This window comes from Panicum virgatum, chromosome 6N (assembly GCF_016808335.1).
Source record: "Panicum virgatum strain AP13 chromosome 6N, P.virgatum_v5, whole genome shotgun sequence".
Lineage (NCBI taxonomy): Eukaryota > Viridiplantae > Streptophyta > Magnoliopsida > Poales > Poaceae > Panicum > Panicum virgatum.
In genome coordinates, this window is record NC_053150.1 from 20,897,781 (window position 1) to 20,922,504 (window position 24,724).

Below are 24,724 nucleotides of genomic sequence, written 5' to 3' on the forward strand. Positions count from 1 at the left end.
TTTACTTTAAAATCAATTTGTATAACTCTGCACTGTAAATTAATTCTAAAAATGTCTGTGTGCTTGTACCATTTATGCTTGTCTTCGTGGCGAGACTTCCCGTGTATATTATGATCCATAATCACGGTGGTTAATCAGCATTTACGGACTGCCAGATTACATTGTTTAACCTGATTAACTATTACAATTATTTTTAGCACACTTAAATCGGTTTAATTTGTGCAGTTCTGCCACGTTACAGTACCTCCACTGTCTCTTACAGAAGTGGGTTACCTTTAACCTGTTCCTACATAAAAAATAGTACGATTCCTACAAATCATTTTTACGTGCTTATTGCTGGTTCGCTACCCGTGTGATAAATAAAGAGTACTTTACCTGTATACCCTTATGAAAGATCGTCGTTACCTACATACCCCTGAAAAGTTCATTACTTTACATGTATACTCTTATGAAAGATCGTCGTTAACTACATACCCCTGAAAAGTTCAATCACACGTGTATATTCCCGCCCAAACTTTTAATTACCTCCATACCCTTTTGGACGGAATTCAGACTAACGGTGTTAACTGGGCTTGGACAAAGACCATTTTGTCTTTCTGTGTTCTTTACCCGTATACCCTTATGCAAATTGCTCGTTACCCCCATGCCCTTAGAAAATTCATTTGCTCGTCTATACCCTTGCCCGCATATGTCATTTTTATGTCATTTTCTATTTCAAATCTGATGAAAAGCAAGAAAAATAATATTTTTTAAAAAAGAAACATGGCACATGACAAAAGTCTGGGAGCAGATAAAATTGACTATTGTGTCAATTAAGGAAAAAACAATTAAGTTGACAATAGAAAAATCAACAATACAGCCTAAACATATATAATTTACAACAGCAATATAATTTAGAACAGCAATATGACCACACCATTTTTCATTCAGTAATAAAAACAACAAATAACAGGAACAAGTACTTGTTCATTTCAGCAACATTTAAGCTAATAAATTGACTAGTTTTCATCACATAAGTATTTGGCATCCAAACCACAAGTGCCTTAAATTACATGATCATGGCATGAAGCATCAAAGCAAAAGAAGTAGCTCCTCCAGACCATACATGCCAAAATAAAATGATGCTTCATCACATAGCAAAAACTACTCTCAAAATAACACTCAGAAATGACATTTTATTCAAGCAGGAGTTTCTTTTTGCTTCTAGTATTTGAAGCAGGGCTGGATGGAATTTCTGTTTGAACTGCAGCCCTCATTGGTGTAAGCTTCTTCATGACGGCTCGTTTCTTCCTTGGTGTCTGCATTCTTGTCATAATTCAATTCAGGCTTCTGTGCGGGCTCTCTATCTTTGACAACCTCATCTATGTCCTCTATTTCATATTTCTCATCCGAGGTAGATTCATCAACGCCATCTGAATCATAGCATGTGTCTGATGGGGATGCTTCACGATTTGCAGGTTTAGGATGTTGGACACCAAGGTCAATATACAATCCCTCGTCATCAATACCCACATGCTCATTGCCTGGGGTTGGGTTCGGCATTTTTTCTATTTCAGCATATTGAGTATGAGTTTCAAGACTGGGTTCAGCTATACTAGGACATGAAACTGAAGGGGTGAATGGAGCTTCAATTGACTGACCAGTACTACTAACATCCCATAGAGGAATCTCATGAGGCTCAGTAGCAGGGCTATGGTAACAGAAAGTCAAATAGCAGCACTTTGAAGTCTTATGTTTTGAAAACATTTCAACCAAATCTTGATCAGAGCAGACTTGAATGTTAGCTTTTGTATCCATGCATAAGTAAAATACTTTCACTAAGTCACCGAAACTTAGAGGATACTTGTCAACAATTTCATCAACCAAATCTTTGAAGTTGGTCAAGTCAGCATCCACCACTTTGTCCAAGATGTAGCAACTATCACGGTAATTGTGAGCAACAATCCGAATTTCTAGATTAAAGCGACTATTATCGTCCATCCTACAGATGAACAACAATGCAGTCTAGTCAAATATTTAAGAAAATACGTTTACTATAATCAAATTAAACATTAACCGTGAATTTCTACAAGGACAAAGAGCTACCTGCTGCTCAACTTGCTGCACACACTCAAGGGATCCCGGAGTTCGCTGGCCAGTAAAATTACCACCCTGCAAAGCATAGCCATAGCAAAGTATGGAATTAGCAAAATCTACTTGATTTACACAATCAACATGCAGAGATACTAAATCACTCCTAAATCTTCACCTTGTCAAACTGGAGGACGACCTGAATGGCGAGCTGCTGAAGATGCCGCTGGATCCCTTGCGCTGAGAGCTCGATGCGGTCAGGGCTCGGCGCGATCCCTGCGAGCGCCAAGCCCCTGCGTGCGGTCGGCGGACAGAGCTTCCCGCGCGCGTGTGGCCCCTGCGCGCCCCCGGCGAGCGCGGGCCTCCGCGGCCGCGCGGCCCCTGCGCGCCCAGCGGACGCAGGCATCGCGGCGCCCTGCGACCCCTGCGGCGGCGGGCGGCGCGACCCCCTCCAACCTCCGGCTTCCGGCGGCGGCGGGCGGCGCGCTCTCCAGGCGGCGGCGGGCGGCGCGCAGGGCTTCCGGGGGCGGCGCGCGCAGGGCCTTCCGGGGGCGCTTGGGTTACGGAGGCGAGCAGGGTACCGGGAGCAGAGACGAACGCGTAACCGTGAAGGGATGAAGAGATGGAAAGGGCAATAGGGTCATTTCCAATGGTCGGTCCCATCTGTCAGGCCTCATGTACTGTTTTTTTTTTAACGAAACATTGACGAAAGGGTATGGAGGTAATAAAAATTTGAGCGGGGTATACGCGTGCGATTGAACTTTTCAAGAGTATATAAGATAACGACCATATTTCATAAAGAGAGTATATACATAACGACCATATTTCATAAAGATATATACGTAAAGGACTCGTAAACAAAACATAGGAAAGACCAACGGGGCCCTGCCGGCGCCGGCATGTGTTTGTCTTTTGGCTTGGCGACAAGCCACGAGGAAACCGAAAGTACAGCACAAGCACCCTCCGCGGATTCCTCCTTATCCTCCGCTCGGTCCAAATATTTTCCTTGCTTCCATCTCCCCGATGGAATGCAGCGGCAACGACGGTGGCGAGTGGGTCTGGGTGCGACTTCCGACACAGGCTGAGGCCGTGGCGGCAGCGGCAGCAGAGCAGCAGAAATCACCGTCGGCAGCAGCGACAGAGATGGAGGAGGAGGAGCGACCGCTCAAGGTGGTGTTCGCGTCGCCGGCAGAGTACTTCACGGACGCGGCACCCATCGGCAACGGCAGCCTCGGCGGCATGGTCTGGGGCGGCGTCGCCACCGAGAAGCTCCAGCTCAACCGTAATTAGCTATCTACTTTCCTTGCTTTCCGTAACACCTTTTCTTAAACTTATGTTAGCTAAGTGCATAATTGAATTATTGTTTTTTATTTCACAGTTGATATTAGTAGTACCTTTGTTTTAATCAAAGAGATGCACTATATTGCACATCAGGACACTATATTCAGGTAGGTAGATTGTTATATGTGATCTAATAGTTTTGGATGTAGAAAGTGTGCACCATTTAAAATATTTTAAACTAAAGTGCAAAATTTAAAATATATGGCATAAAAGAAAATGAAATATGAAGTTTTTAAACTACAAGTATAAAGATTTCAGTATATTCAAGTTCCTGTAGCTGGAAGTACACAATTTATAATGTTATAGTTCAAAGTTTTTAAATTCATGGAGTGCAATTTGATCTAGAGTATTTTTGAAAAAAAATTCTAGTTCAAATTTATAATCTAGGAGTTCACGGTTCAAACTGTGCTAGTAAAAGTTTTTCTTTCAAAGTTTCTACATTTGGGTGCAAAATTTTCACAATGGCTTAGCGTCAAAAGTTTTAGATTTCTAGCTCAAATTAAAGTTTCCAAGTGTTGGGACAAAAGTTATTGTCACTTCTGTTAGAAAAAATTATATATATAATTTGAATGCAGGAACTAAAGTTTTATATACATAATTAGGAGGTTTCCAACATTCAAGTAGAAAGGTTCTGATATTTGATATGAAAGTTTTGATATAGCAAGATTTGTATGTGCCATTTAAAAGTTTTCAAATTTTTGTTTTAAATGTTTCCATATGAACTTCCAAGTTATTCAACATTGAAGTAGAAATGTTTTGATATGCACTAGGTAAGATTGTATTATTAAGTATTTCATATTTTTGTATAAAGTTTCTATTGTGCAATACGAAATTTTTGAATGTAGCGATATAGTTTTTTTATGACCAATGTTTTCATAACCATATCAGAAAATATATTTTAGCATTTGCTTCTACTTCTATATTTATATGAAAATATACACCCCCTCCCCCATTCCATTCCCCTGACATCCGCTGTCCCATAAAAGGGCGCCAAAATATTAATGCGATTCAATAAGAGCAAGTTAATAATTCAGCGAGCTGATGGCCGTAAGAATTCTTGTAGCTTGCCTCTCAGTTCACTTATATATTTATATAGTAGTTAGCCCTTCACTATTAATATAAGACCCCACTTGTTTCTCTTACAACATTTCTTGATTCTTGTGTCGAAACCGGCTCCAAACTACTCCTCTCCTCTCTCCTCCACTTCAGTATTTAGACAGGCCACACTGGGAACCCTATCCCGTCCACCACCGCTCCTGCAGTACGTGTTCACATTTTTTTTGGTCTGCAGCAGGTACTCTAAACGGCCCGGTATCCTTGCGGACTTGTGGACGGGGCGAAGGCACGCCAAATCTAGGGCGGTAGCGGGTGTCCGCTACGTGACGACATGGCACGGGCCCTGCCTTTCGGCCGTTGCTCCCCCGCCACCTCCCACGCCGGGCAGCACTCTGCCGTTCTGCCCCGCCGCGCCGCCACCGCAGGCCGCCCCTGCTCGCCCGCTGCCCTGCCGCGAGGGAGGCGTGGAGAAAGAGGGAGGGAGGGGGGAGAGAGAGAGAGAGAGAGAGCACTGCCGGTGGCGGCGAGCGTGAGCAGAGGGGGCCAGGGCGCACACGACGACGCGCACCGACCAGCATGAGGACACCGGCGTAGGGAGCACATGCGCATGAGGACACCGACGCGCGAGCGGCCGGAGGGAGCGGTGGCCAACGCGCGCGAGCTCGACCTCCGCCGCCGCGACCGCCCCGCGCGTGAGCGGAGGGAGCCTCGGCCGGCGCACAGGGGCTGGGCAGGGAGGGAGGAGGCCCCGCCGCGCGCAGACTCGAGGAGCTCGGCGGAGCTCGCTGCCTCCGCCGCCGCGGGGTCGTCCCCCACCGCGCCACCATGGGCACCTTGGACCTCGAGAGAGGGCTCGGCCGGCGGTGCTTGGAACAGGTCGGCGGCGCGCAAATCCGAGAGAGAGAGAGAGAGCCCGCGGCCGCGCGTGCTGCTACCCACCACCTCGCTGCTGCCCCAACACGGCCGCCACGCGCCTCGGCCCCTCCGCCCCGCCCTGCCACAGCCGCAAGCGCCGCTGCTCCTCTGCCCCGCCGCGGCCACGGCACGGCCGCCACGTGCCGCTGCCCTCCACCTCGCCCCGACCACGCGCACCGCTGTTCCTCCACCCCGCCGCGGCCGCTGCACGGCCGCGCGCCAGTGAGGGAGGGAGGAGGGAGAAGGGCCGGCGGGGAGGGAGGAGCAGGGAAGCTCCGGCATCTGGTCCTCCGCATGGAGGACGCGGGTGGTCGAGTGCCGTCGGCTCCGTCCACCTGCACCGGGATGGCCCCCAGATGCACCGTCCGCCGGAACCCCCGAAACAGTGGAAGCGCAGCAGCTCGTTGTCATGGCAGGGGCCGGCTCTCCAAGGAGGCGGAGCACGCTGTTAGAGCCGCGGTGGTGGCCGGCTCGGCAGGGAGGCCAAGCCTCCGAGCCTCCGCGGAGGGGCTGCTTCGCCGGAGAGGGAGGCACGGATCGAGGCTGGAGGAGAGGGAGGCGGGGCGCCGGCGAGAGAGAAACAGAGAGGGGAGAGAGGGAGGGCGCGGGGGAGAATGGGAGAGAGAGGAGAGAGGACGCCGAGGGGTATATGTCCAACGGGCCCAGCCCGGCCCGACCCGGCACAGGCCCGATCCGGCTTGACACGATTAGGCCCGGCACGATTAGCCCGGATAACTAATCGTGCCCGGCCGGGCCGGCCCACGTGCCGAGCACTGTGCACGAGCATAGCACGATGGCCTGTTTGGCGTGCCGGGCCAGCCCAATATCCCAGCCGGGCTTCGTGGGCCATGCCAGCCCGAGCCCGCCTAGGCATCTCCACCAGGCCTCCACTCTATCAACTCAGAATGAAATCAGGATTTCAAATCTAACATTCAAATTCACAAATGCAATCACATATTGACAAAATCACAAATACACACTGAATCACAGATACATATCACAGAACAGAAGCACATTCATAATAAGAAATTTATTTAATTGAGCTGTTTTGGGTGCTGCCTCGTTAAAAACCTTTGTAGGTAAAACCCCACACCTCGTGAGGACAAAACCCTACAAAGTAAAAGAGTACAGCCAGCTCTAAATGTTCAAATGGTCATCACAAGTTCAAGTCTTGGACCACATGTCCACAGTCCACATTACACACTATACAGTTATACAGATTCAGCATCTAGATATAAGTTTTCAAATGATTCTTCAAGTTCTTCATCCTCTATGAGATGCTGAAGTCTTGCATCGTCTTGCTCCCAGTCCTTGATCAGAGCCAACATCTCCACGACCTCAGAGCCCAGACGCCGTTGTCGCTCCTCGATAATCCTGCCAGTCATACTAAATGCATATTCTGATGATATTGTAGAAACAGGTACAGTCATTACATCTCTAGCTAGAATTGAAAGAATAGGATATGATAGCTTATGCTCATGCCACCAGTGCAAGATATTGAAATCATCATCAAACTGGTTAACAGTATCACTGTCTAGGTAGGCAGACAATTCAGAACCAGATGCTAGAGAAGCACCAGAAGTTGCAGCTTGCAACAGAGCACTAGCAGAGGTTCTTCTATGCAAGGAGGAAGTAGAACCAGAACCAAGACTAGTACCAGAATCAAGAGTAGTACCAGACAAACTAGAAACCAGAAGAAGAAGACTCACCACCAAAGATTCTTCCCCAAGCAGTTTTTTTCTTACCTGTAGGGTCTGGTTGGGCAGCCCTTTGCAACCTTACACCACCAAACTTCTCACATACTTAGCAAAAATAACAGACAACTCAGCCCTTACCTCAGTCAAGTAGCATGAGTAATCATTATCATTAAGATGAGATAGAAGTATAAGAACATTGGTGAAACCTTTCAGCTTAGCCCTAGGGTCCAGTATAAATGCAAAGGAGTAGAGCATGGGTATGTCACACCAGTATTGCAAGAACTTATCTTTCATAGGAACCACAACTGATCTTAATTCTCTATCATTTTCATAATTATTTAGATGGCTAGCAATCTCAAGAACATGATGCAATATTAATGGAGATGTGGGGTAATAAACACCAGACAGAACAACAGTGGAATCATAGAACTGTTCAAGGAATTCAAAAAAAAAAATTCAGCAACATACCAGTGCTAGTCTGTCAGGAGTGGCTGACCATCAACTAAAGGATGCTGAGTAGTGATGAAAACAGAGAATGTGGCCTTATGGGGCAGGAGATGTTTTAACATAAGATAAGTAGAATTCCATCTCACATCCATATCCAAGCCAAACTTGCGAGGTCTTTCACCAACAGCAATGCAATATGACTTGTATGCAGCAATGCGCTGGTTAGATAAGTTTAGAAATGATATAGCAGATCTAAATGCACCAAGCATTGGCTTAAACACTTCAAGGCCAGCCTTAACAATAAGATTGATGATATGACAAGCACATCTTTGATGCAGGAACAAACTACCAACATAACCAGACAAAACATGATTAAGTTGATTAATAGCCCTAGTGTTAGCAGCAACATTGTCCAGTGTAACAGCAAAGATTTTATCAGTTAACCCATAATCCGCAATAACAGAAGCAATACGCTTAGCAATATTCTCAGCATTGTGAGACATATCAATCAACCTGAGACCTAAGATCCTTTTCTCTAGTTACCAATCAGCATTCACAAAATGAGCAACCACACTAAGGTAATCCTCCTTAGCATTGCCAGACCAGATATCAGAAATAAGAGCAACAGAGGATATAGACTTCAAACACTCAACAAGCTCAGCACGACATTCAGTAAAGTACTTAGCAAAATCTCTAGTGGTTGTTTGCCTAGACACCTTAGCAAATCTAGGATTATGAGCGGTAGTAATGTACTCTTCAAAAGCATCACTCACCAATGCAAATAGGTAGGTCAAGACGAGCAATTAACCTACACAACTGAGTACGAGCTACTTCTGGTTTGTACTCCCAAAGGTGCACAGAGCCATCAGAATTAAACTTAAGTTGAGATTGAGCCATGTCATTACGACCTTTCAAAACAGGGCATATAGGAATGTGCTGCTTCAAGTGACCAGTACCATGGGTTGATCTACCAGTGAGGTTTTTCTTGCAATGCTTGCATCGAGCACCAGTTCGACGTTCCTTACCATCAATTACCTCATAGATGTCATCAAAGTCTTTCCAGACCTTGGAGGTGGACGCCCTCCTCTTCCTGGTCGCGCCAGAAGCAGTGGCAGCAGCGGTGCTCGCGCTCGCAGTGCCAGATCCAGATCCAGGAGTCCCCTAAGGAAGACCTTCTGGATCTAGGTCGATGGCAGCATTGCTGCCAAACAGCTCAGCGGCATCTGCAGCCAGGTCATCCTCATCATCTCCGCGAAAAGCCCATCGACTGCAACTCATTGTTATAGGAGTCGGCGGCGGCCATCGCCGGTCTTCGGTCCCTCACGGCCTGCACAAGAAGGAACATCTGTGAGGGGGATTCATGAGAAAGAAGGAGAAGAAAGGCGAGTTCTGACTTACCTTTGGATGGAGCACCGAAGACCGAAGTTGCCGTCGACGCCCTCACCGGAGTTGCAGGCCACACAGACTCGCAAAGAGGGGAGAGGAGGATTCGTGAGGAAGAAGGAGAAGAAAGGCGAGAATGCAACAACTAAAAGAGAAACAGAACAAGCAAAAGAAGGGACTATGGAGGGAGCCAGGTTGGGCGGGAGGCAACCAAACCTAGCAACAGTCCAGCACCTCTGCCTCACGTCGTCGCCCTCACCTTTTCCCTCCTTCTTCCTCAAAAATCCTCGTCACCTGTCATGACAGGTCGCCAGATCTGGCCGAGGAGAGGGGGAGGAGGTGAGGGCCTGAGGGGAGCGGCGGATCTGGCTGAGCAGAGTCGGAGGAGGTTCACTGGAGCGGCGGATCTGGCCGAGGAGAGGCGGAGGAGATCGGAGAGCGGCGGATCTAGCCGACGAGAGGCGGAGAAAGTGAGGGTAGTGGCGGATCTATGCCGGCGAGGTGGGGTGGAGGTCGGGGTGGAGCGGATCTGGCGAGGAGCGGGGGAGGCGGAGGATGGGAGTCGGGAGGAGACGAGGAGGCGGCCATACGGGCGGCCGGGCGGGGAATGGATGGGGCTATGGTTACCGCACCCCGCGCCCGCCCCCTCCCCCTTATATATGGCCGGCCGGCTTGGGCTGGCGGGCTACGTGGGCTTCGTGCTCGCGGGCCGGCCGCTAAAAGTGCCGGCCCGGCCCACATGCCTGAGGCGCGGCCCAAGCACGGCACGACGTTCGTGCCGGGCCGGCATGGGCCCGCTTAACTTCGTGCCGGGCCGGGCCACGTACCGGGCCCAATTCTCGTGCTTTGGGCCGGCCCACGGGCCTCGGGCCAGATGGAAAACTATATCGAGGGGTAAACAAATCAGACGGATGGGTCGCATGGTAGTTGATATAGGATAGAATTTGGAGGATGAATGGATGTAGAGAAATTAAGATAATTTTTTTAATAATTAAGATAAAATATATTTTTAGAGAATGAATTTAGAGTAGATCGAGTACGGATAGGTTTAGCTTTTTTTTAGAATAGTTTAGCCCTTTTTGCATGCACACAAGCGGATAGCCTTAACCTTTTTTGCAGCTGAACACGACAGTAGCGATTCGCTGCCAGCTATTGGCTACGCGCGTTCGCTGCTGCCAACCCCCGATGCATGTTCGTTGTCAACCAGCGAATGCTCGCCAACTAGGGTAATCGGGTGTACCAACACGGGCGCGGCTCGCGGCTCGCGGCTCGCGCGATAGGGGAGACGCGGGACTCGAGGATCGGGCTAAGAGATGAGGGAGAGTTGAGCACAGCTCTTGGGTCATTTCTCAAGTCTGGGCCCCTTGATCCGTCTGGTCATCCCTGGCAAATGCAAAACGACGGGTTCTATCGGAGGGGAGCCATGTGCCCTGTCCCGATTGCATCCCTGCCACCGCAAGATTATGCATAGCCCAGGCGACCGTATCCGCGCCCGGACGGTGCCTGACGAAATGCATGACCAGCGCTACGCTCTAGCTAGCTGGACTTTTGAGGCGGCGGTCGGCGGATGTCCGGTAATCCCATCCCACGGTTTCAGTGTGTCTTCGCGAATCAAGATGGTGTGGCGTTTGAGTGTGTTTTCTTTTCTCTACAAAATGTTTGAGCGTTGGAACTTTGTTTCCTTTTACTTAATATATAATCATACGGGATTTACTCCTGTTCCATCAAAAAAAAATGTTTGTGTTTCTAAGATTTCGTGTCGAACTGCAAGAAGTGAATAACGGTGTGCTGTGACCGACTGTTGTTGCAGATGACACCCTATGGACCGGTGCACCAGGGAACTATACTGACCCGGAGGCGCCGGCTGCTCTCGCGGTGGTGAGGGAACTTGTCAACCAAGGACGATTCGCTGATGCCACTGAGGCCGCCAGGCGCCTCTTCGGTGGCCAATCAGAAGTAAGCCTACAATATGGCTTCGTTCTTGTTTCGCTTGGAGCAGTATCAACACATAATGTCTATCTAAAAACATAGATGTCATCAATTGTGGTATTATTAATTTCCAAATTTACATCTCTTTTTGATTATTGAATTCTCTTTCTATATATATCACAAGGTCTACCAACCTCTCGGTGACATAAATCTGGAGTTTGGTGCTACCCATCAGGCTTATGATTCCTACAAAAGGGAGTTAGATTTACATACTGCTACTGTGCTTGTCACCTACAACATCGGAGAGGTGCGGTACATGAGGGAGCACTTCTGCTCAAATCCGCATCAAGTCATTGTCACCATGATCTCTGCAAACATACCGGGACAGGTCTCCTGCACAATGTCTTTGAGCAGCCGGTTAAAAAATAATGTGACTGTCACCAATGCTAATGAGTTGGTCATGGAAGGTATCTGCCCAAGTCAGAGGCCTAGTCTGAGAAAAGGTAACTCTAATGATGTAACTGGAATTAAATTTGCAGCCGTTGTTGGATTGCAGATTGGTGGGAACACTGGAAAAGCTACAGTTGTGAATGATCAGCAATTGAGGCTTGACAACGCAGATTGGGTTGTCTTAGTTGTTGCAGCTTCTTCGTCCTTTAACGGTCCATTTGTGAATCCGGCAGACTCTAAATTAGATCCCACATCAATTGCACTAAATACATTGAACCTCACTAGGAATTTAACATATGACCAGCTCAAAGCTGCCCATTTGGATGATTATCAGCACCTCTTTTACCGTCTTACCATACAGCTTTCACGAGGATTGAAGGACACGCATAGTTTGTCAACTGAAAAGGACAGACTTAATGAAGAAGTTGGTGGAGAAATCAGAACATCGGCAGACAGGGTCAAGAGTTTTAGCATTGATGAGGATCCTTCTCTTGTTGAGCTGTTGTTCCAATATGGGCGATACCTTTTAATTTCATGCTCCAGGCCAGGGACTCAGGTTTCTAATCTGCAGGGAATATGGAACCAAGAAGTTGCTCCTGCATGGGAGTAAGATTCTTTTGTTTCTTGTTATTTTCGTTATTGTTTAATCTGTTTCTTGTTATTTTTGTTCTGGTTTGATCAATGGACCTTCATCACCAATTGTTATTACCTCGATTTTGTATCATTTGAGGAATCTAATGATACCAAATCTTTATTTTCTAAACAACAAAATACAGTAGAAGTCAAACCCAGTAATGCTGCTTCTGCATTTTTCATAGCTTAGAATGGTCAAATTTGAATTTTTGAATTTCTGTACTCATCACATGCATGGTAACAAATCCATTCAACTTGGCTATAAAGAATGCATAGTACATATGAATTTTTTTATATTTTTTACTCCAATCAACTTCTCATAAATGTTCTACTACACTCAGTAGTGACTTCCATCACAAGAATTTGGATTAGGTACCAAGACCATTATTATAATATTTAAAGTGGTCCACTATAAGAAACTAATTTTATACGCCTGCCATAAATGCGCACTGATGAGGAGAAGATTCCATGTAAATAAGCAGCATGCTAATAGTGCTCACTGTAGGAGCCTCCAGATGCCATTGACACTACGAATTCCTGATCTATTTATGCAATCCAAAATTCATACAACTTCGCTTTTCAGTGCAGCTCCTCATCTTAACATCAATCTTCAGATGAATTACTGGCCAGCGCTGCCTTGCAACCTTAGTGAATGCCAGGAACCATTATTTGACTTCCTTGCATCTCTTGCAGTTAATGGTAGCAAGACAGCAAAAGTAAGTTCTAGCCCTCTGATCGGTTTAGTATTGTTGCAAAATCATTACAATGATTACATCATTTCATATATCACAACATCTTATAGTGTAGGCTTCATAAACAGTTATTGGTACCTGAAAATCCAGAAGCCACAAGGTTATTATGTTAAAAAAATTACTTCCATTTCCCTTTATAGTTTTCTAGTGATTTTTGACTAAATTTGCTAGTGAAAAGTCACAGACTTCTCTGTTTTCTATGAGTAGTGAAGTTGGATGCAGCACAAAGAGTGATTTTACTAATTGTAGAGGCTATTACCTACATGTTAATCTTCAATGAACTTTTAGTAAGCCTTTAAAATGAAATTCCATTCCAGGAAACTAAGCCTATCATGTAGCAACTGTTACTAACCTTGGAGGATTGAGAAGATGATTATCAGTAGAGAAGGCCATGTATTATATAGAGCCATTTAGGAATATAAAGAGTCTCTAGGAATACAGAGAGACTCATAGGAATATATAGAGTCTTAACACCCCCCTTCAAACTCAAGGTGGAAGTGGAGGATCTGAAGCATTGAGTTTGAGTAGGTGAAGCCGATGCTGCTCTCGAGTTTGTGCTTTAGTAAAGAAATCTGCTAACAGCAACTCAGAGGGCACATACTGCAGAGCAATAGTTTTCTGATGACAATGAGACCGAGTAAAGAAGGCATCAACTCCAATATGCTTTGTAAGTTCATGCTTCATTGGATCATTGGCAATTTGTATGGCTCCTGTATTATCACAGAGAAGAGGTGTGGGGGCATCACATGGAATACCAAAATCAGCCAACAACCATCGAAGCCATACAATTTCTGAAGTAGTAGTAGCCAATGCTCGAAGTTCTGCCTCTGTACTAGATCGAGATACAACTGCTTGCTTCTTAGACTTCCATGCAAGAGGAGATGAACCAAGAAGAATGCAGTATCCTGTGATGGAACGACAATCCGTTGGGTCACTCGCCCAAGTGGAGTCCGAGTAAGCATGAAGTTGAAGCGGACTATCACAAGCATAGAACAAACACTGAGATGAGGTCCCCCTTAAGTATCTCAGCACACGAAGTAAATGTCCAAAATGAACAGATGTAGGAGCACTCACAAACGGACTCAAAATATGGACAGCATGAGCAATATCAGGTCTGGTGACAGTAAGATAAACAAGACTGCTCACAATATAACGATATCTAGATGGATTCTCAAGAGGTGTATCATCAGTGGGACGAAGTTGTAGGTGTAAATCCTAGGCGTAGCAGCTGTCCGATTATCGCTGATGCCTGAACAACCAATAAGATCCTCTATGTATTTAGACTGAGAGAGAAAGTATCCCTTTGGAGAATGGTGAACCTGAATCCCTAAGAAATAACTCAGAGGACCCAAATCTGACATCTGAAATTGCTCACCAAGTTGCTTCTTCAAAACAGAAATATGTTCCACATCATCACCCGTAATCAACATATCATCCACGTACAGAAGTAGCAAAGTATGACCACGTGGAGAGAGATGAATAAATAAGGTAGGATCATGATCACTAGGTGTGACAGAACCGCCTAAATTAAACCAGCTTAAGTGCGCTAACTATCATCTTAAGTGTTAATCAAGTCACCGCACACTTAAAACGGTGTAATCCGGCAGCCTGTTGGGTTAAGGATCGAAAACACTGGAAGTCTCACCCGAAGGCGAGCACAAATGATTACAAGCAGACAGAAGTTTCTTAAATTTTAAATTACAAAACAGAGCTTAACAAAATTAGTTTATGTAATGTATCAGAGTTCAAAATGCAGTGGAAATTAAATAAAAGCTCGGTTTGAAAACAATGTTATCTACGTAGTCGTGAGGACGTCACATCGAGCCCACCGATGTGAATCCTGGTTAGTTTCAACCAGCAGCAGTTACCTGAAAATAGGATAACAACAAACCCTGAGTATACTAATACTCAGCAAGACTTACCCGACTAGTGGTATATACTTGCCGACTCCTAGATATGCAAAGCTGTTTGACTCTGGAGTTATTTTGCTGAAAAACTACTAACAGTGAATTCTTACTTTCAGTATTTTAGCTCAAGTTTATTACACAAATACCAACTAGGCTTGGCTGAACATCTAGAGCACGCATGGTTGATCACATTATCTTTTCAGAGTACCACAGTCATACCTCATATTCCCAACTTTCCATTCCCAATTCCATCTTTTACTACGATGTGACAGAGAGATCAAGGTTCTCATATCCGCGAGTCATGGCGAATCGATCCGATTTAACCTTGCAAGGTGGACCTAACTCACACGCCAAGTGCGACCCCGTCGAGTCACACCGAGCAACCGTTCCCACGATTAACCCGAAGCCTGAATCAAGCCCGCCAGCACCCGAATGAGGAGCCCCACACGTGTGAACACCGCGTGAACCCGTGGACGACTATCCCATCCGTCAACCCTTGCCCAGCACTGCAGGTCGAGAATCAGATTCCGACGCAATTTAGGTAATTAGCTTACCGGTTTCGACTACCTCCTACTTCCGACATGTGGTTAGTACTATTCAATCCTCGATCAGTAGTTCCAACAATGGTACGGTCCTCAATCGACACAGGCGGAGGCTCACTTTCTATTCATTCCATATCCATAACCAAATTCATCTCCGCCTAGTCTCCATTTTCTTTCCTCACTGATTCATTCTCCAGCAACTTTTCCATAAGTAACAAGACCTATATCTCGCGAGTGACAGGAATCACTCGACTTCTACCGAGTTCCTACTTAGCAAAGCATTTCTAACGACACCTGTATACTAGTAGAGACTCATAGGTACCTAGGGAGAAACATGCATACTAGGGTTTCATACAACTTTTAGCAACGTAAATGCACAATACTTAAATAATAGCATTGAATACTAAAATTAAGGATTATGCTCCGGGGCTTGCCTGGGAGTAACACTAAACTAGTGTTAGTACTAACAAGGTCTTGGGCCCTTCCAACTTTGAGCCGGGTCTTCGGTTGCTCCAGCGGGTCCTTCACTTTTCAGGACGCGTCCACCCAACACCGTCTTGTAGTTCGGTTCCGTCAGCACGTGCTTCCTGTCCACACATTGTACGTCTATCGTACCTAAATGATAGGCAACAATGCAAGTACATGAACTTCAGGAAAACAACCCTGATGCATGGGAGTTCATGATGTAATGCAAGGCAATACGATTAAGAAGAAAAACATGACTGAGCAATCATTTATCGAGTAAATACGACAAACAAGCTTAAAAGGCAAAAACGGGTTGGTGCTACAATACGAGAGTTCATTCAATTTATTTTAGCCTGAAGTGTTTCCTACTAAAAAGCATTACCAGCTTGTTTAGAAAAGGCTAAGCAAATATATAAAGCAAGAAAGAACAAATAGAACAATTTATTTCACTAGCAAGCAACTTCAGCAAGCCCAACAAAAGCAACCTACAAACTGATCATAATAGAGTTGGAAAGATCTACAACTGAACAAAATACATTTATGAAAAGTACACACACAGAAAAAGGATTTACTTAACAACATAAAAAGAAAACTATAGCCGGAACTAAACAATGCAAAAGCTAGCAAGACAAGTTGAAAAAGAAAGATCTAAAAACATGCATACAGATTATGAGCCTAGGAATTTACAGTGAAATACACATGCAAATACGAGGCTATTATATAAATATTGCATGCTCAGGATTTATAACTTAATTAGCACCCACAAAACAAGTTTTAATTGAACTTAAACATATGAGAGCAAGATAAAGACAAAACTCAACATTTTCTGTAAGCACATGGCCATGCTAAATGTTTAGAAGGCATACGAATACCATCCAAGGGCAGAGGAAACTCATTATATATATATATAATTCTGTTATTTATAAACCATTTACTCAGCATTCAACGAGTTAAGTCAATAACTCGGTCATACTGCACTCAATGAACTTGAAATTTTTACCACATCACACACATCACAACAATAGCCTACCACCAAATTTTTACATCATTTGGAGCACTAGAACTTCAGTTACGAAAAAGACAAGCAACACTAGCATTTAAAACCTTAACAAGCATAATCTATTTTTATAGTAAACATTTTCAACTAACACCCATCATATTATGATTCCACTGCGTAGATCTACTTACAAGGATTCCAAAACATTTTCGTTTGCTATTTTATGGTTTTTCTACAATTTGTAACTGAATTTACAAGCTCACTGTTTTTGAAAAAGAAAAGGAAAAATAACTTTGCAAACAGGCCCCTGGAAACTTGCACCAGGGACCCTGGAATTATTTGGGGCCTTGCAATTCGGCCCTTGGCCGGCCAAAAACAGGGGAGGGGCACAGGGAGGGCGGCGCCGGCTGGTTTCTGGCCACTAGGCTCGCCGGCGGCGAGGGGGAAGTAGGGAAATAGCTTGAGGAGGTAGAGAGCTACCTCGTGGTGGGTCAAATCGGGGTTGGAGACAGCTGGACGCGGCTTGCCCGCGGCGAGCAGGGGCGGGCGGCGCAATGCGGCAGCGCCAGGCGAGCTCCGGCGAGGCTAGGCGAACGGCGCCGGGCCGTGGAGCTTCACTAGGGCTAAGGGAAGCTTGCTGCAAGGTCGGTTGGGGCGGAGAGAGACTGGAGGAGGGATCTCGACAGCGGCCTAGGGGCGGCGGCAGCCATGGCGTGCGGCGGCGGCACTGTGGCTCTGGCCAGCACAGGACCAAGCGGCGGCGCTGTGGAGCGGGGTGAGCACCAGCGTGGCCAGCCGGTGTCGACGTGCGTGGAGGCTCGGCCCAGGGCCACGCAAGGGCAGCCCGTGGTGTGCGACGGCGGCAAGCGCGGCGGCATGGCTGGGAACACGCGTGGAAACTCACCGAACGCACGAAACAAAGGGGAGCATGAGCTTCCCTGGATCACATACAGTCGATTTGAGTGGACACTCGAAGAAAACGGAGGCCGCAGGTAGGAGATCGATGGCGGGGCAAACCTTGGGCGGAGTGGTAATGGCGGCCGCAGCGCCACTAGTCGATTCGGGCGGGGGTGGGTCTCGGCCGAGCTCGTGGAGGGGCGGAGGAGGTTCGGGGCGAGGCGGAGCGGCTTTGGGCGCATGGAAATCGGGGCGGGATGGCGAGGGGCGGCCGGAATCGACGCCGGCGATGAGCTCTGTTCGACGAGCTCGACCCGAGCTAGAGAAGGGAGAAGGGGAGGGTTAAATGGATGAGGCTCGTGCTCGGGATAAGGACACGCAGCGCGGAGGGCGAGGATCGCCGGCGTGGCGACGCGTGGAGTCGCCGGCGACGACACGGGGTCGCGGCATGGGCACGCGTGTACGGGCACAGGAAAGAACAGGGTAGCATAGTGCCCACGTTTGAAAAGTTTTGACCCGATTTTGACCATCCATAACTCAAAATTTCATATGGGAACTTGGAATTTGGCCAAAATAGAAGTTGTAGAGGAAGAGAAGGTCTACAACTTTGATTTTAGGCGAAACTTGATTTGAGGCTCAGATGAGGGAGAAAAACTGGATCGAACTCAGCTAAACCGAAGTATACTACGCATGCTTAATTAACACTAATGACCCAATTAGGATCATAATTAGCAAATTAAGCATAAAATTAACACCGGGGTGTTACACTAGGTGTAAAACCAGCAGCCTGTATTACAGAGGCGAAATGCTCAAACCAGGCACGAGGAACCTGTTTAAGACCATATAAAGCACGTCGAAGACGACAAACATATCCTGGAAGAGCATCAACACCTGGGGGTGGTTGCATATAAACTTCCTCATGCAAATCACCATGAAGAAAAGCATTCTTAACATCCATTTGCGAGATAGTCCATGAAGAAGTGGCAGCCACCGCAATCAAAGTCCGTACAGTAGTCACATGAGCAACTAGAGCAAATGTCTCATCATAGTCTCGTCCCTGAGTCTGCTGAAAACCTCTTGCAACAAGACGAGCTTTATATCTCTCAATGGAACCATATGACTTAGTCTTAATTTTGAATACCCACTTAGATGTGATAGGCACAACATGTGATGGTAATGGAACAAGATCCCAAGTTCCCGTACGATCAAGGGCAGCAAGTTCCTTTGTCATAGCAAGCTGCCATTCTGGAATGCATGCAGCTTCCTGATGAGTGACTGGTTCACCAGCAACAGCATTCACACAGGGAAAACCATATTTGTCTTCAGGATGAAGAGTATTGCCATCTCGTAGATTATATCTTGGACCAGCCTGTGTCTCATCAGAAACAATATGGGACTCATCAATATTATTGGAATCATCTACAACAGGCGCATCAGGACTGGCCGAGGTGGTAGAACTAGAAGGAAGTTTAGTGGAAGTTTTCGGACGACGACTGAAAACACGTGTGATAGGTGGTTTTGAACAAGGATGAGGTGGGGGTGGTGGTGGAGGCGGTGAATGTGCATGTGGTGGAGGTGTAGGTGGCGCATATGAAGGTGATGGAGGAGGTGTCGGCGGCGCATGTGCAGGTGGTGGTATAGGAGGTGAGATGGAAATAGGAGGAAGACACATAAAAGATGTGGACTCTGTGAGTGAAGATGAGGACTGTGTAGAGGGGTTATAAAAGAAAGAACGATCCTCAACAAAGATCACATCACGAGAGATACGGATGCGACGAGAAGAAGGATCATAACAGCGATAATCTTATGCTCAGGACTATAACCCAGGAAAACACATTTAACAGATTGTGCAGACAACTTGGTACGTTCACGAGGAGCAAGCAAAACATAACATGTACATCCAAAAACTCGGAGATGGTCATAGTTAGGAGGAGTGCCAAAAAGTACCTTACCAGGACATTTCTCAGACAGCTTAGATGAGGGTTGCCTATTTATGAGATATACAGCAGTAGAGACAGCTTCACCCCAAAAATGAGAAGGAACAAAAGATGAAATCAAAAGTGTGCGAGCTGTCTCTATAATATGGCGATGTTTGCGTTCAGCAACACCATTTTGAGCATGAGCGCCAGGATAAGAGAGCTGAGCAAGAGTACCCTCAGAGAACAAAAACTAGCGAAAAACATCAGACAGATACTCACCACCAGAGGACAGATACTCACCACCAGAGTCGGAACGAAAAATTCTAATAGGAGTAGAAAACTGTGTGTGAACCATGCAAACAAAAGACTGGTAAATGGAACACAGTTGAGAATAATATTTCATAAAATAAATCCAGTATAACGGGAATGATCATCAATAAAAATGACATAATATTTGTGACCACCCTTTGTAGCAAAGGGTGTAGAGCCCCATACATCTGAATAAATAAGATCAAAAGGTCTAGCAGAATGAGAAACACTAGATGAATATGGGAGTTGTATTTGTTTTCCAAGTTTGCAACCCTTACAATGAAAACTGGACTGGACAGATGTGTGACCTAAACATCCTTTATTTTAAAGTAGACAACCAAGATCCACAAAGATGACAAAGACGATGATGCCACTTGGCGAAGGACGAGGTGGACGACGAAGCAGTGGATGACACGTGAGCAGATGACTGTGGAAGATGCAGGGTGTCGAGAACATAGAGGCAAGGGGAATGTCTATGGCGATGGCCAGTCCCAATCACAGCCCCGGTTCGACGATCCTGAACAAAACAAGATGAGTCGTCAAATCCAACAAAGCAATTTTGATCTGTTATTTGTCCAACTGAAAGAAGACTCATGGACAGCTGAGGTACAAAAGAGACATTAGGCATAGAAAAATTAGAAGTACAAAGAGAACCCTGATGAGTGATATAGCAAGATGTACCATCTGCTGTCTGAATAGAAGCACCATCAGGAGCTTGCTTGCTAGCAACAAGCTGGGATTGGTCAGAGGTCACATGAAACGAAGCCCCTGAATCAAGAACCCAAGAAGACTGAGGAGCACTGATAGGTGAAGTGGCAGCAATAGACACTGAGCCTCTAGGAGTAGAACCAGTACCACGACCTCTAACGGCACGAGCAGCCCGACGTGCACGAAAATCAGCCAATTTCTCTGGATGCTGAGAGAAGCAGTTCTCTGAACTATGATTTTTCTTGCCACAATGCTTACATGGTTATGAAGATGTTCCTTTAGGTGATGCACTGTACCTCTGAGAAGCTGCCAATACCGTGTGAGACATAGACATAGGAGGTGCATACATGGACCGAAGACGAGTCTCCTCAGCAAGAAGATCGGACAAAGCACGAGTCATGGTCAAATCTGATGAATCATGAAGCAGCCGTTTACGAATGGAATCAAACTCTTCCCTGACTCCCATGACAAAACGATACACAAAAAACTTCTTGATAAATTGATGTGCTGGACAGTTATCTGCTGTACAATCACCTATCATAGAAGTCAAAGAGCCCACAAGACGATCAAAAGCAGAGTAATACTCATCGATGGTCATGTCATTATGCTCAATTGCATGTGTTTGCTGCATGAGGGTATGCAAAAGGGCACCACTATCTTGAACATACCGTTCCTTCAAATGAGACCAAATAGCCTTGGCTGTTCTAAACTTCCTAAGGCTCATAAGCATAGATTGCTTAACACTATTAACCATAGCAGCCATGACTTTCCCATCATTGATTTCCCAAGTTTGGACTGCATTAGCATTGCTAGGATCAGCCACTACAGTAGGAGGATCATCAGTTAAATAGAAGTACAGACCATGACTCCTCAATGCAGTCTCAACACAAAAAAGCCCACTCTGGGTAATTCTGCCCATCTAGAGTGATATTGATGACAATTGCATTAATCTGTGCCATGGTTGAGACTACCAGAATATGACCAACAGCAGGAAAAAAAAACAGGAACAGAGGAGATATCACCATGAGGATGTAGGGATGCCTTGACAGAAATTGCAGACCAGCAGCAGTAGATGGCAGATGGGGACAGCAACACGTGCTTCCTCTGTTTCCTTCAGGCAACCAGCAACACAATGTTGATGCGGACGTCTTCCTCTGTTTTCTTTCAGGCCAGGCAGACCTCGATCTGCAGGCCAGATGGTGGGGGCGAAGCAGCAAGATGCGGCCGCACGACAGCCGCACGGAGCGGGCGGGCGGACGGGCAGCAGACGGACCGCCGCACCGGGCGGCAAATAGAGAGCCGCGACGACGGAACGGAGCTGGGAAGCCGCGACGGGCGGCGGAGATGGGCGGACGGACGCAGCAGAGGGCCGTGGCGGCCGACGAGCAGGCGGCTCCAAGACGGCGGATCCGCGACGGCGGAGATCCGCGCAGACGGCGGCGGAGAGAGGCCGCGATGGCGGAGATCCACGCAGACGGCGCGGAGCTCCTGGGCGGCGACGGCCGCCGGAAGAAGAAACGGGGCGGTGACGGGCCGCACCCGCACAGCCCGAAAATGGGCACGAGCCGCAGACGTTCGGCTGCAGAGGTAGAAATCCAAGGTCGAAAAAAAAATGGATCTTGGGTGGATTAATCAGTCTAATCCTAACCCTAATCCTTGCTCTGATTCCATGTTACTAACCTTGGAGGATTGAGAAGATGATTATCAGTAGAGAAGGCCATGTATTATATAGAGCCATTTAGGAATATAAAGAGTCTCTAGGAATATAGAGAGACTCATAGGAATATATAGTCTTAACAGCAACCTTAAATTATACTTAAGCCTGGTCTAGTTTGCAACTTATTGGGAAAACTATCTGACTGTGATAGGTCAATTACCAGTCAAGTGGGTGGGTAACGCATCATGTCACAGATATATGGGCGAAGTCTTCAGCCTTCCTTAAGAATCCGAAGCATGCAGTGTGGCCAATGGGAGGTGCATGGCTTTGCATACATCTGTGGGAGCACTACCAGTTTTCACTGGACAAAGTAAGAACCAGTCCTGGTGTTACTATCATATTTTTGTCTAATGCTGTACTTTCACCAGATATGACTGATCTGATTTCACAACATTTCATATAGTGAAAATGCCATCATGTAGTCGTTTTTAAGGCTACAAGAATGAAAACATTTCCCAGCTATCTTCTGCTTAGATATACTAGTACCCAGAAATCCTGGAAGGCTCCAGAATTGAAACCATATAATCAACAACGGGTATCCCATAATGAACTTAAGGAAAACAGATATGAATAGTCTGATGATCGCAAAACTGAAATAAGCGAAACATGCCAGGATAATTGGAGTTCCTTTTAGAGATGTTATGTAATAGTTCATAGCTATTAAATATTTAATATATTGGAAGACACTGAGAATCTGAGACATATCTAAGGACTTTTTGGAGAATAAGGCATATCCATTGCTGGAAGGTTGCGCCACCTTTCTGGTTGACTGGTTGATTGATGGACACGGAGGTTATCTTGAAACAAATCCCTCAACATCTCCAGAGCATGCTTTTCTAACTCCAGATGGTCAGCCAGCAAGTGTGAGCTACTCAACAACAATGGACATCATGATCATTAGGGAGGTTTTCTCGGCTGTCCTTCTATCTGCAGAGGTAATTATTTAAGTGACACAATCGTTTATGCCATTCCAAAATAATGATTATATTTGACCTATTGTAGGTCTTAGGGAAATCTGATACTGATTTGGTGAAGAACATCAAGAAAGCACTCCCAAGGCTCCCTCCCATACAGATTGCAAGAGATCGTACTATCATGGAGTGGGTGTGTCTTTTAGATCACAGGGTTCATTTGCAAATTTTCCTGCATTATAAAATGATTTTCGAAATATGTTTATGCAGGCACTAGATTTCCAGGACCCAGAAATCCATCATAGGCACTTGTCACATCTCTTTGGACTTTACCCTGGACATACTATAACCTTGGAGAAAAACGCTGATGTTTGTGAAGCTGCAGCGAACAGCCTTTATAAAAGAGGTTTGAAAAACATAAATAAGCTGTTTTAATTTTATGACCGAGTAGTTTGATCACCAGAAAAAAAGAAACCACCCATTTCCTTTTTAGGTGAAGATGGTCCAGGATGGTCGACAACATGGAAGATGGCCCTATGGGCACGCCTTTTCAACAGTGAGAACGCGTACAGAATGGTCTTAAAATTGATCACTGTGGTTCCTCCTGGTGAAAAGGTTGACTTCGAAGGAGGACTGTACAACAATCTGTGGACTGCACACCCACCATTCCAGATCGATGCAAATTTTGGGTACAAAAACATTTGGTCTAGCCTCTTCTTCTGAGCTCAAGATATTCAGAGCTTACATGGACATCTTCTTAATTGCAGATTCACAGCTGCTATTGCTGAGATGCTGCTTCAGAGCACACAGAATGATCTGTACCTGCTCCCTGCCCTGCCACGCGATAAGTGGCCCAGAGGCTGTGTCAAGGGGCTCAGGGCTCGGGGTGATGTGACTGTCAACCTATGCTGGGATGAAGGGGAGCTTCAGGAAGCATTGTTATGGTCAAACCATGGGAACTCAGTCACAAGGCTGCACTATGGTGAACTGGTTACTGCCATCGCAGTTTGCAGCAGCACTATTTACAAGTTCAACAGAGGATTGCAGTGCTTGGAGGCTTGGCCCCTTGGCAAGTAATTGCCTCGTCTGTTTTCACAGGAATCAAATGAAAAAATATGTGAAGAGTGGTGCAACATGTTGCATTACATCAAGACAGTATGCAGTTATTCAATTCAGGTTCAAGACTTCACAAGAGCACACCAGCTCCCAGTGTTTCAGGCCTCGATACATAACCTCAAATTAGGATAGTAGAAAATAGAAGAACGCCACACACCACTTTTTGTCCAGACCAGCCGATCACCCTTTAGCTTGGAGAACAGCAAACTCGTCCTCGCATCTTCCATAACCATATAAAATAAAACACCGACTGGCTCACTAGTTGGACCAGAAAAACCGTGAACTGGCGGCCTTTCGGTTCAAGTTTAGCTAAATGAGGCTATGCAATTAAACCGTGCGAACCGATTGAACAGACTCCTTTTTGGGTGAATCGGTGAACCCTGAGCTGTTTATATGTTGAACAATTTATTAGTTCGATGCTTCGGCATAAGTTTGGACTTTGGGCAATAGACTATTCACCATCCGTTATGGATGTGGCTTATTACATGTATATGTAGAAGACTTGCATATGTTATACAATATTGTTGATACGAAATCTGATCAACATATGGAATGCACTAGAA

The 24,724-nt window shown here is 46.1% G+C and overlaps 2 protein-coding genes across 4 annotated transcripts; one reads left to right on the forward strand and one right to left on the reverse strand.

The window, feature by feature from the left end:
- Positions 1 to 907: 907 nt before the first annotated feature.
- LOC120679626 lies at positions 908 to 2,656 on the reverse strand. The gene is made up of 3 exons (XM_039961262.1): positions 2,249 to 2,656; positions 2,086 to 2,151; positions 908 to 2,004 (listed from the first exon to the last, which is right to left on the reverse strand). Exons 1-3 carry the CDS (start codon positions 2,474 to 2,476, stop codon positions 1,204 to 1,206), a joined length of 1,095 nt encoding a protein of 364 aa, XP_039817196.1. The 5' UTR covers positions 2,477 to 2,656; the 3' UTR covers positions 908 to 1,203.
- Positions 2,657 to 3,010: 354 nt separating this feature from the next.
- Positions 3,011 to 24,724, forward strand: LOC120678370 (alpha-L-fucosidase 2-like). 3 transcript variants are annotated; one of them, XM_039959517.1, is made up of 10 exons: positions 3,018 to 3,352; positions 10,720 to 10,865; positions 11,023 to 11,894; positions 12,505 to 12,637; positions 22,286 to 22,444; positions 22,845 to 23,069; positions 23,137 to 23,238; positions 23,316 to 23,451; positions 23,539 to 23,734; positions 23,813 to 24,724. In XM_039959517.1, the coding sequence occupies exons 1-10, from the start codon at positions 3,094 to 3,096 to the stop codon at positions 24,120 to 24,122; spliced, it is 2,538 nt and encodes an 845-aa protein (XP_039815451.1). In that variant the 5' UTR covers positions 3,018 to 3,093; the 3' UTR covers positions 24,123 to 24,724. The 3 variants fall into 3 exon arrangements, with proteins under 3 accessions (XP_039815453.1, XP_039815451.1, XP_039815452.1); XM_039959518.1 differs by lacking the exon at positions 3,018 to 3,352 and adding an exon at positions 10,189 to 10,483; XM_039959519.1 differs by lacking the exons at positions 23,539 to 23,734; positions 23,813 to 24,724 and having other exon boundaries at positions 3,011 to 3,352; positions 23,137 to 23,234.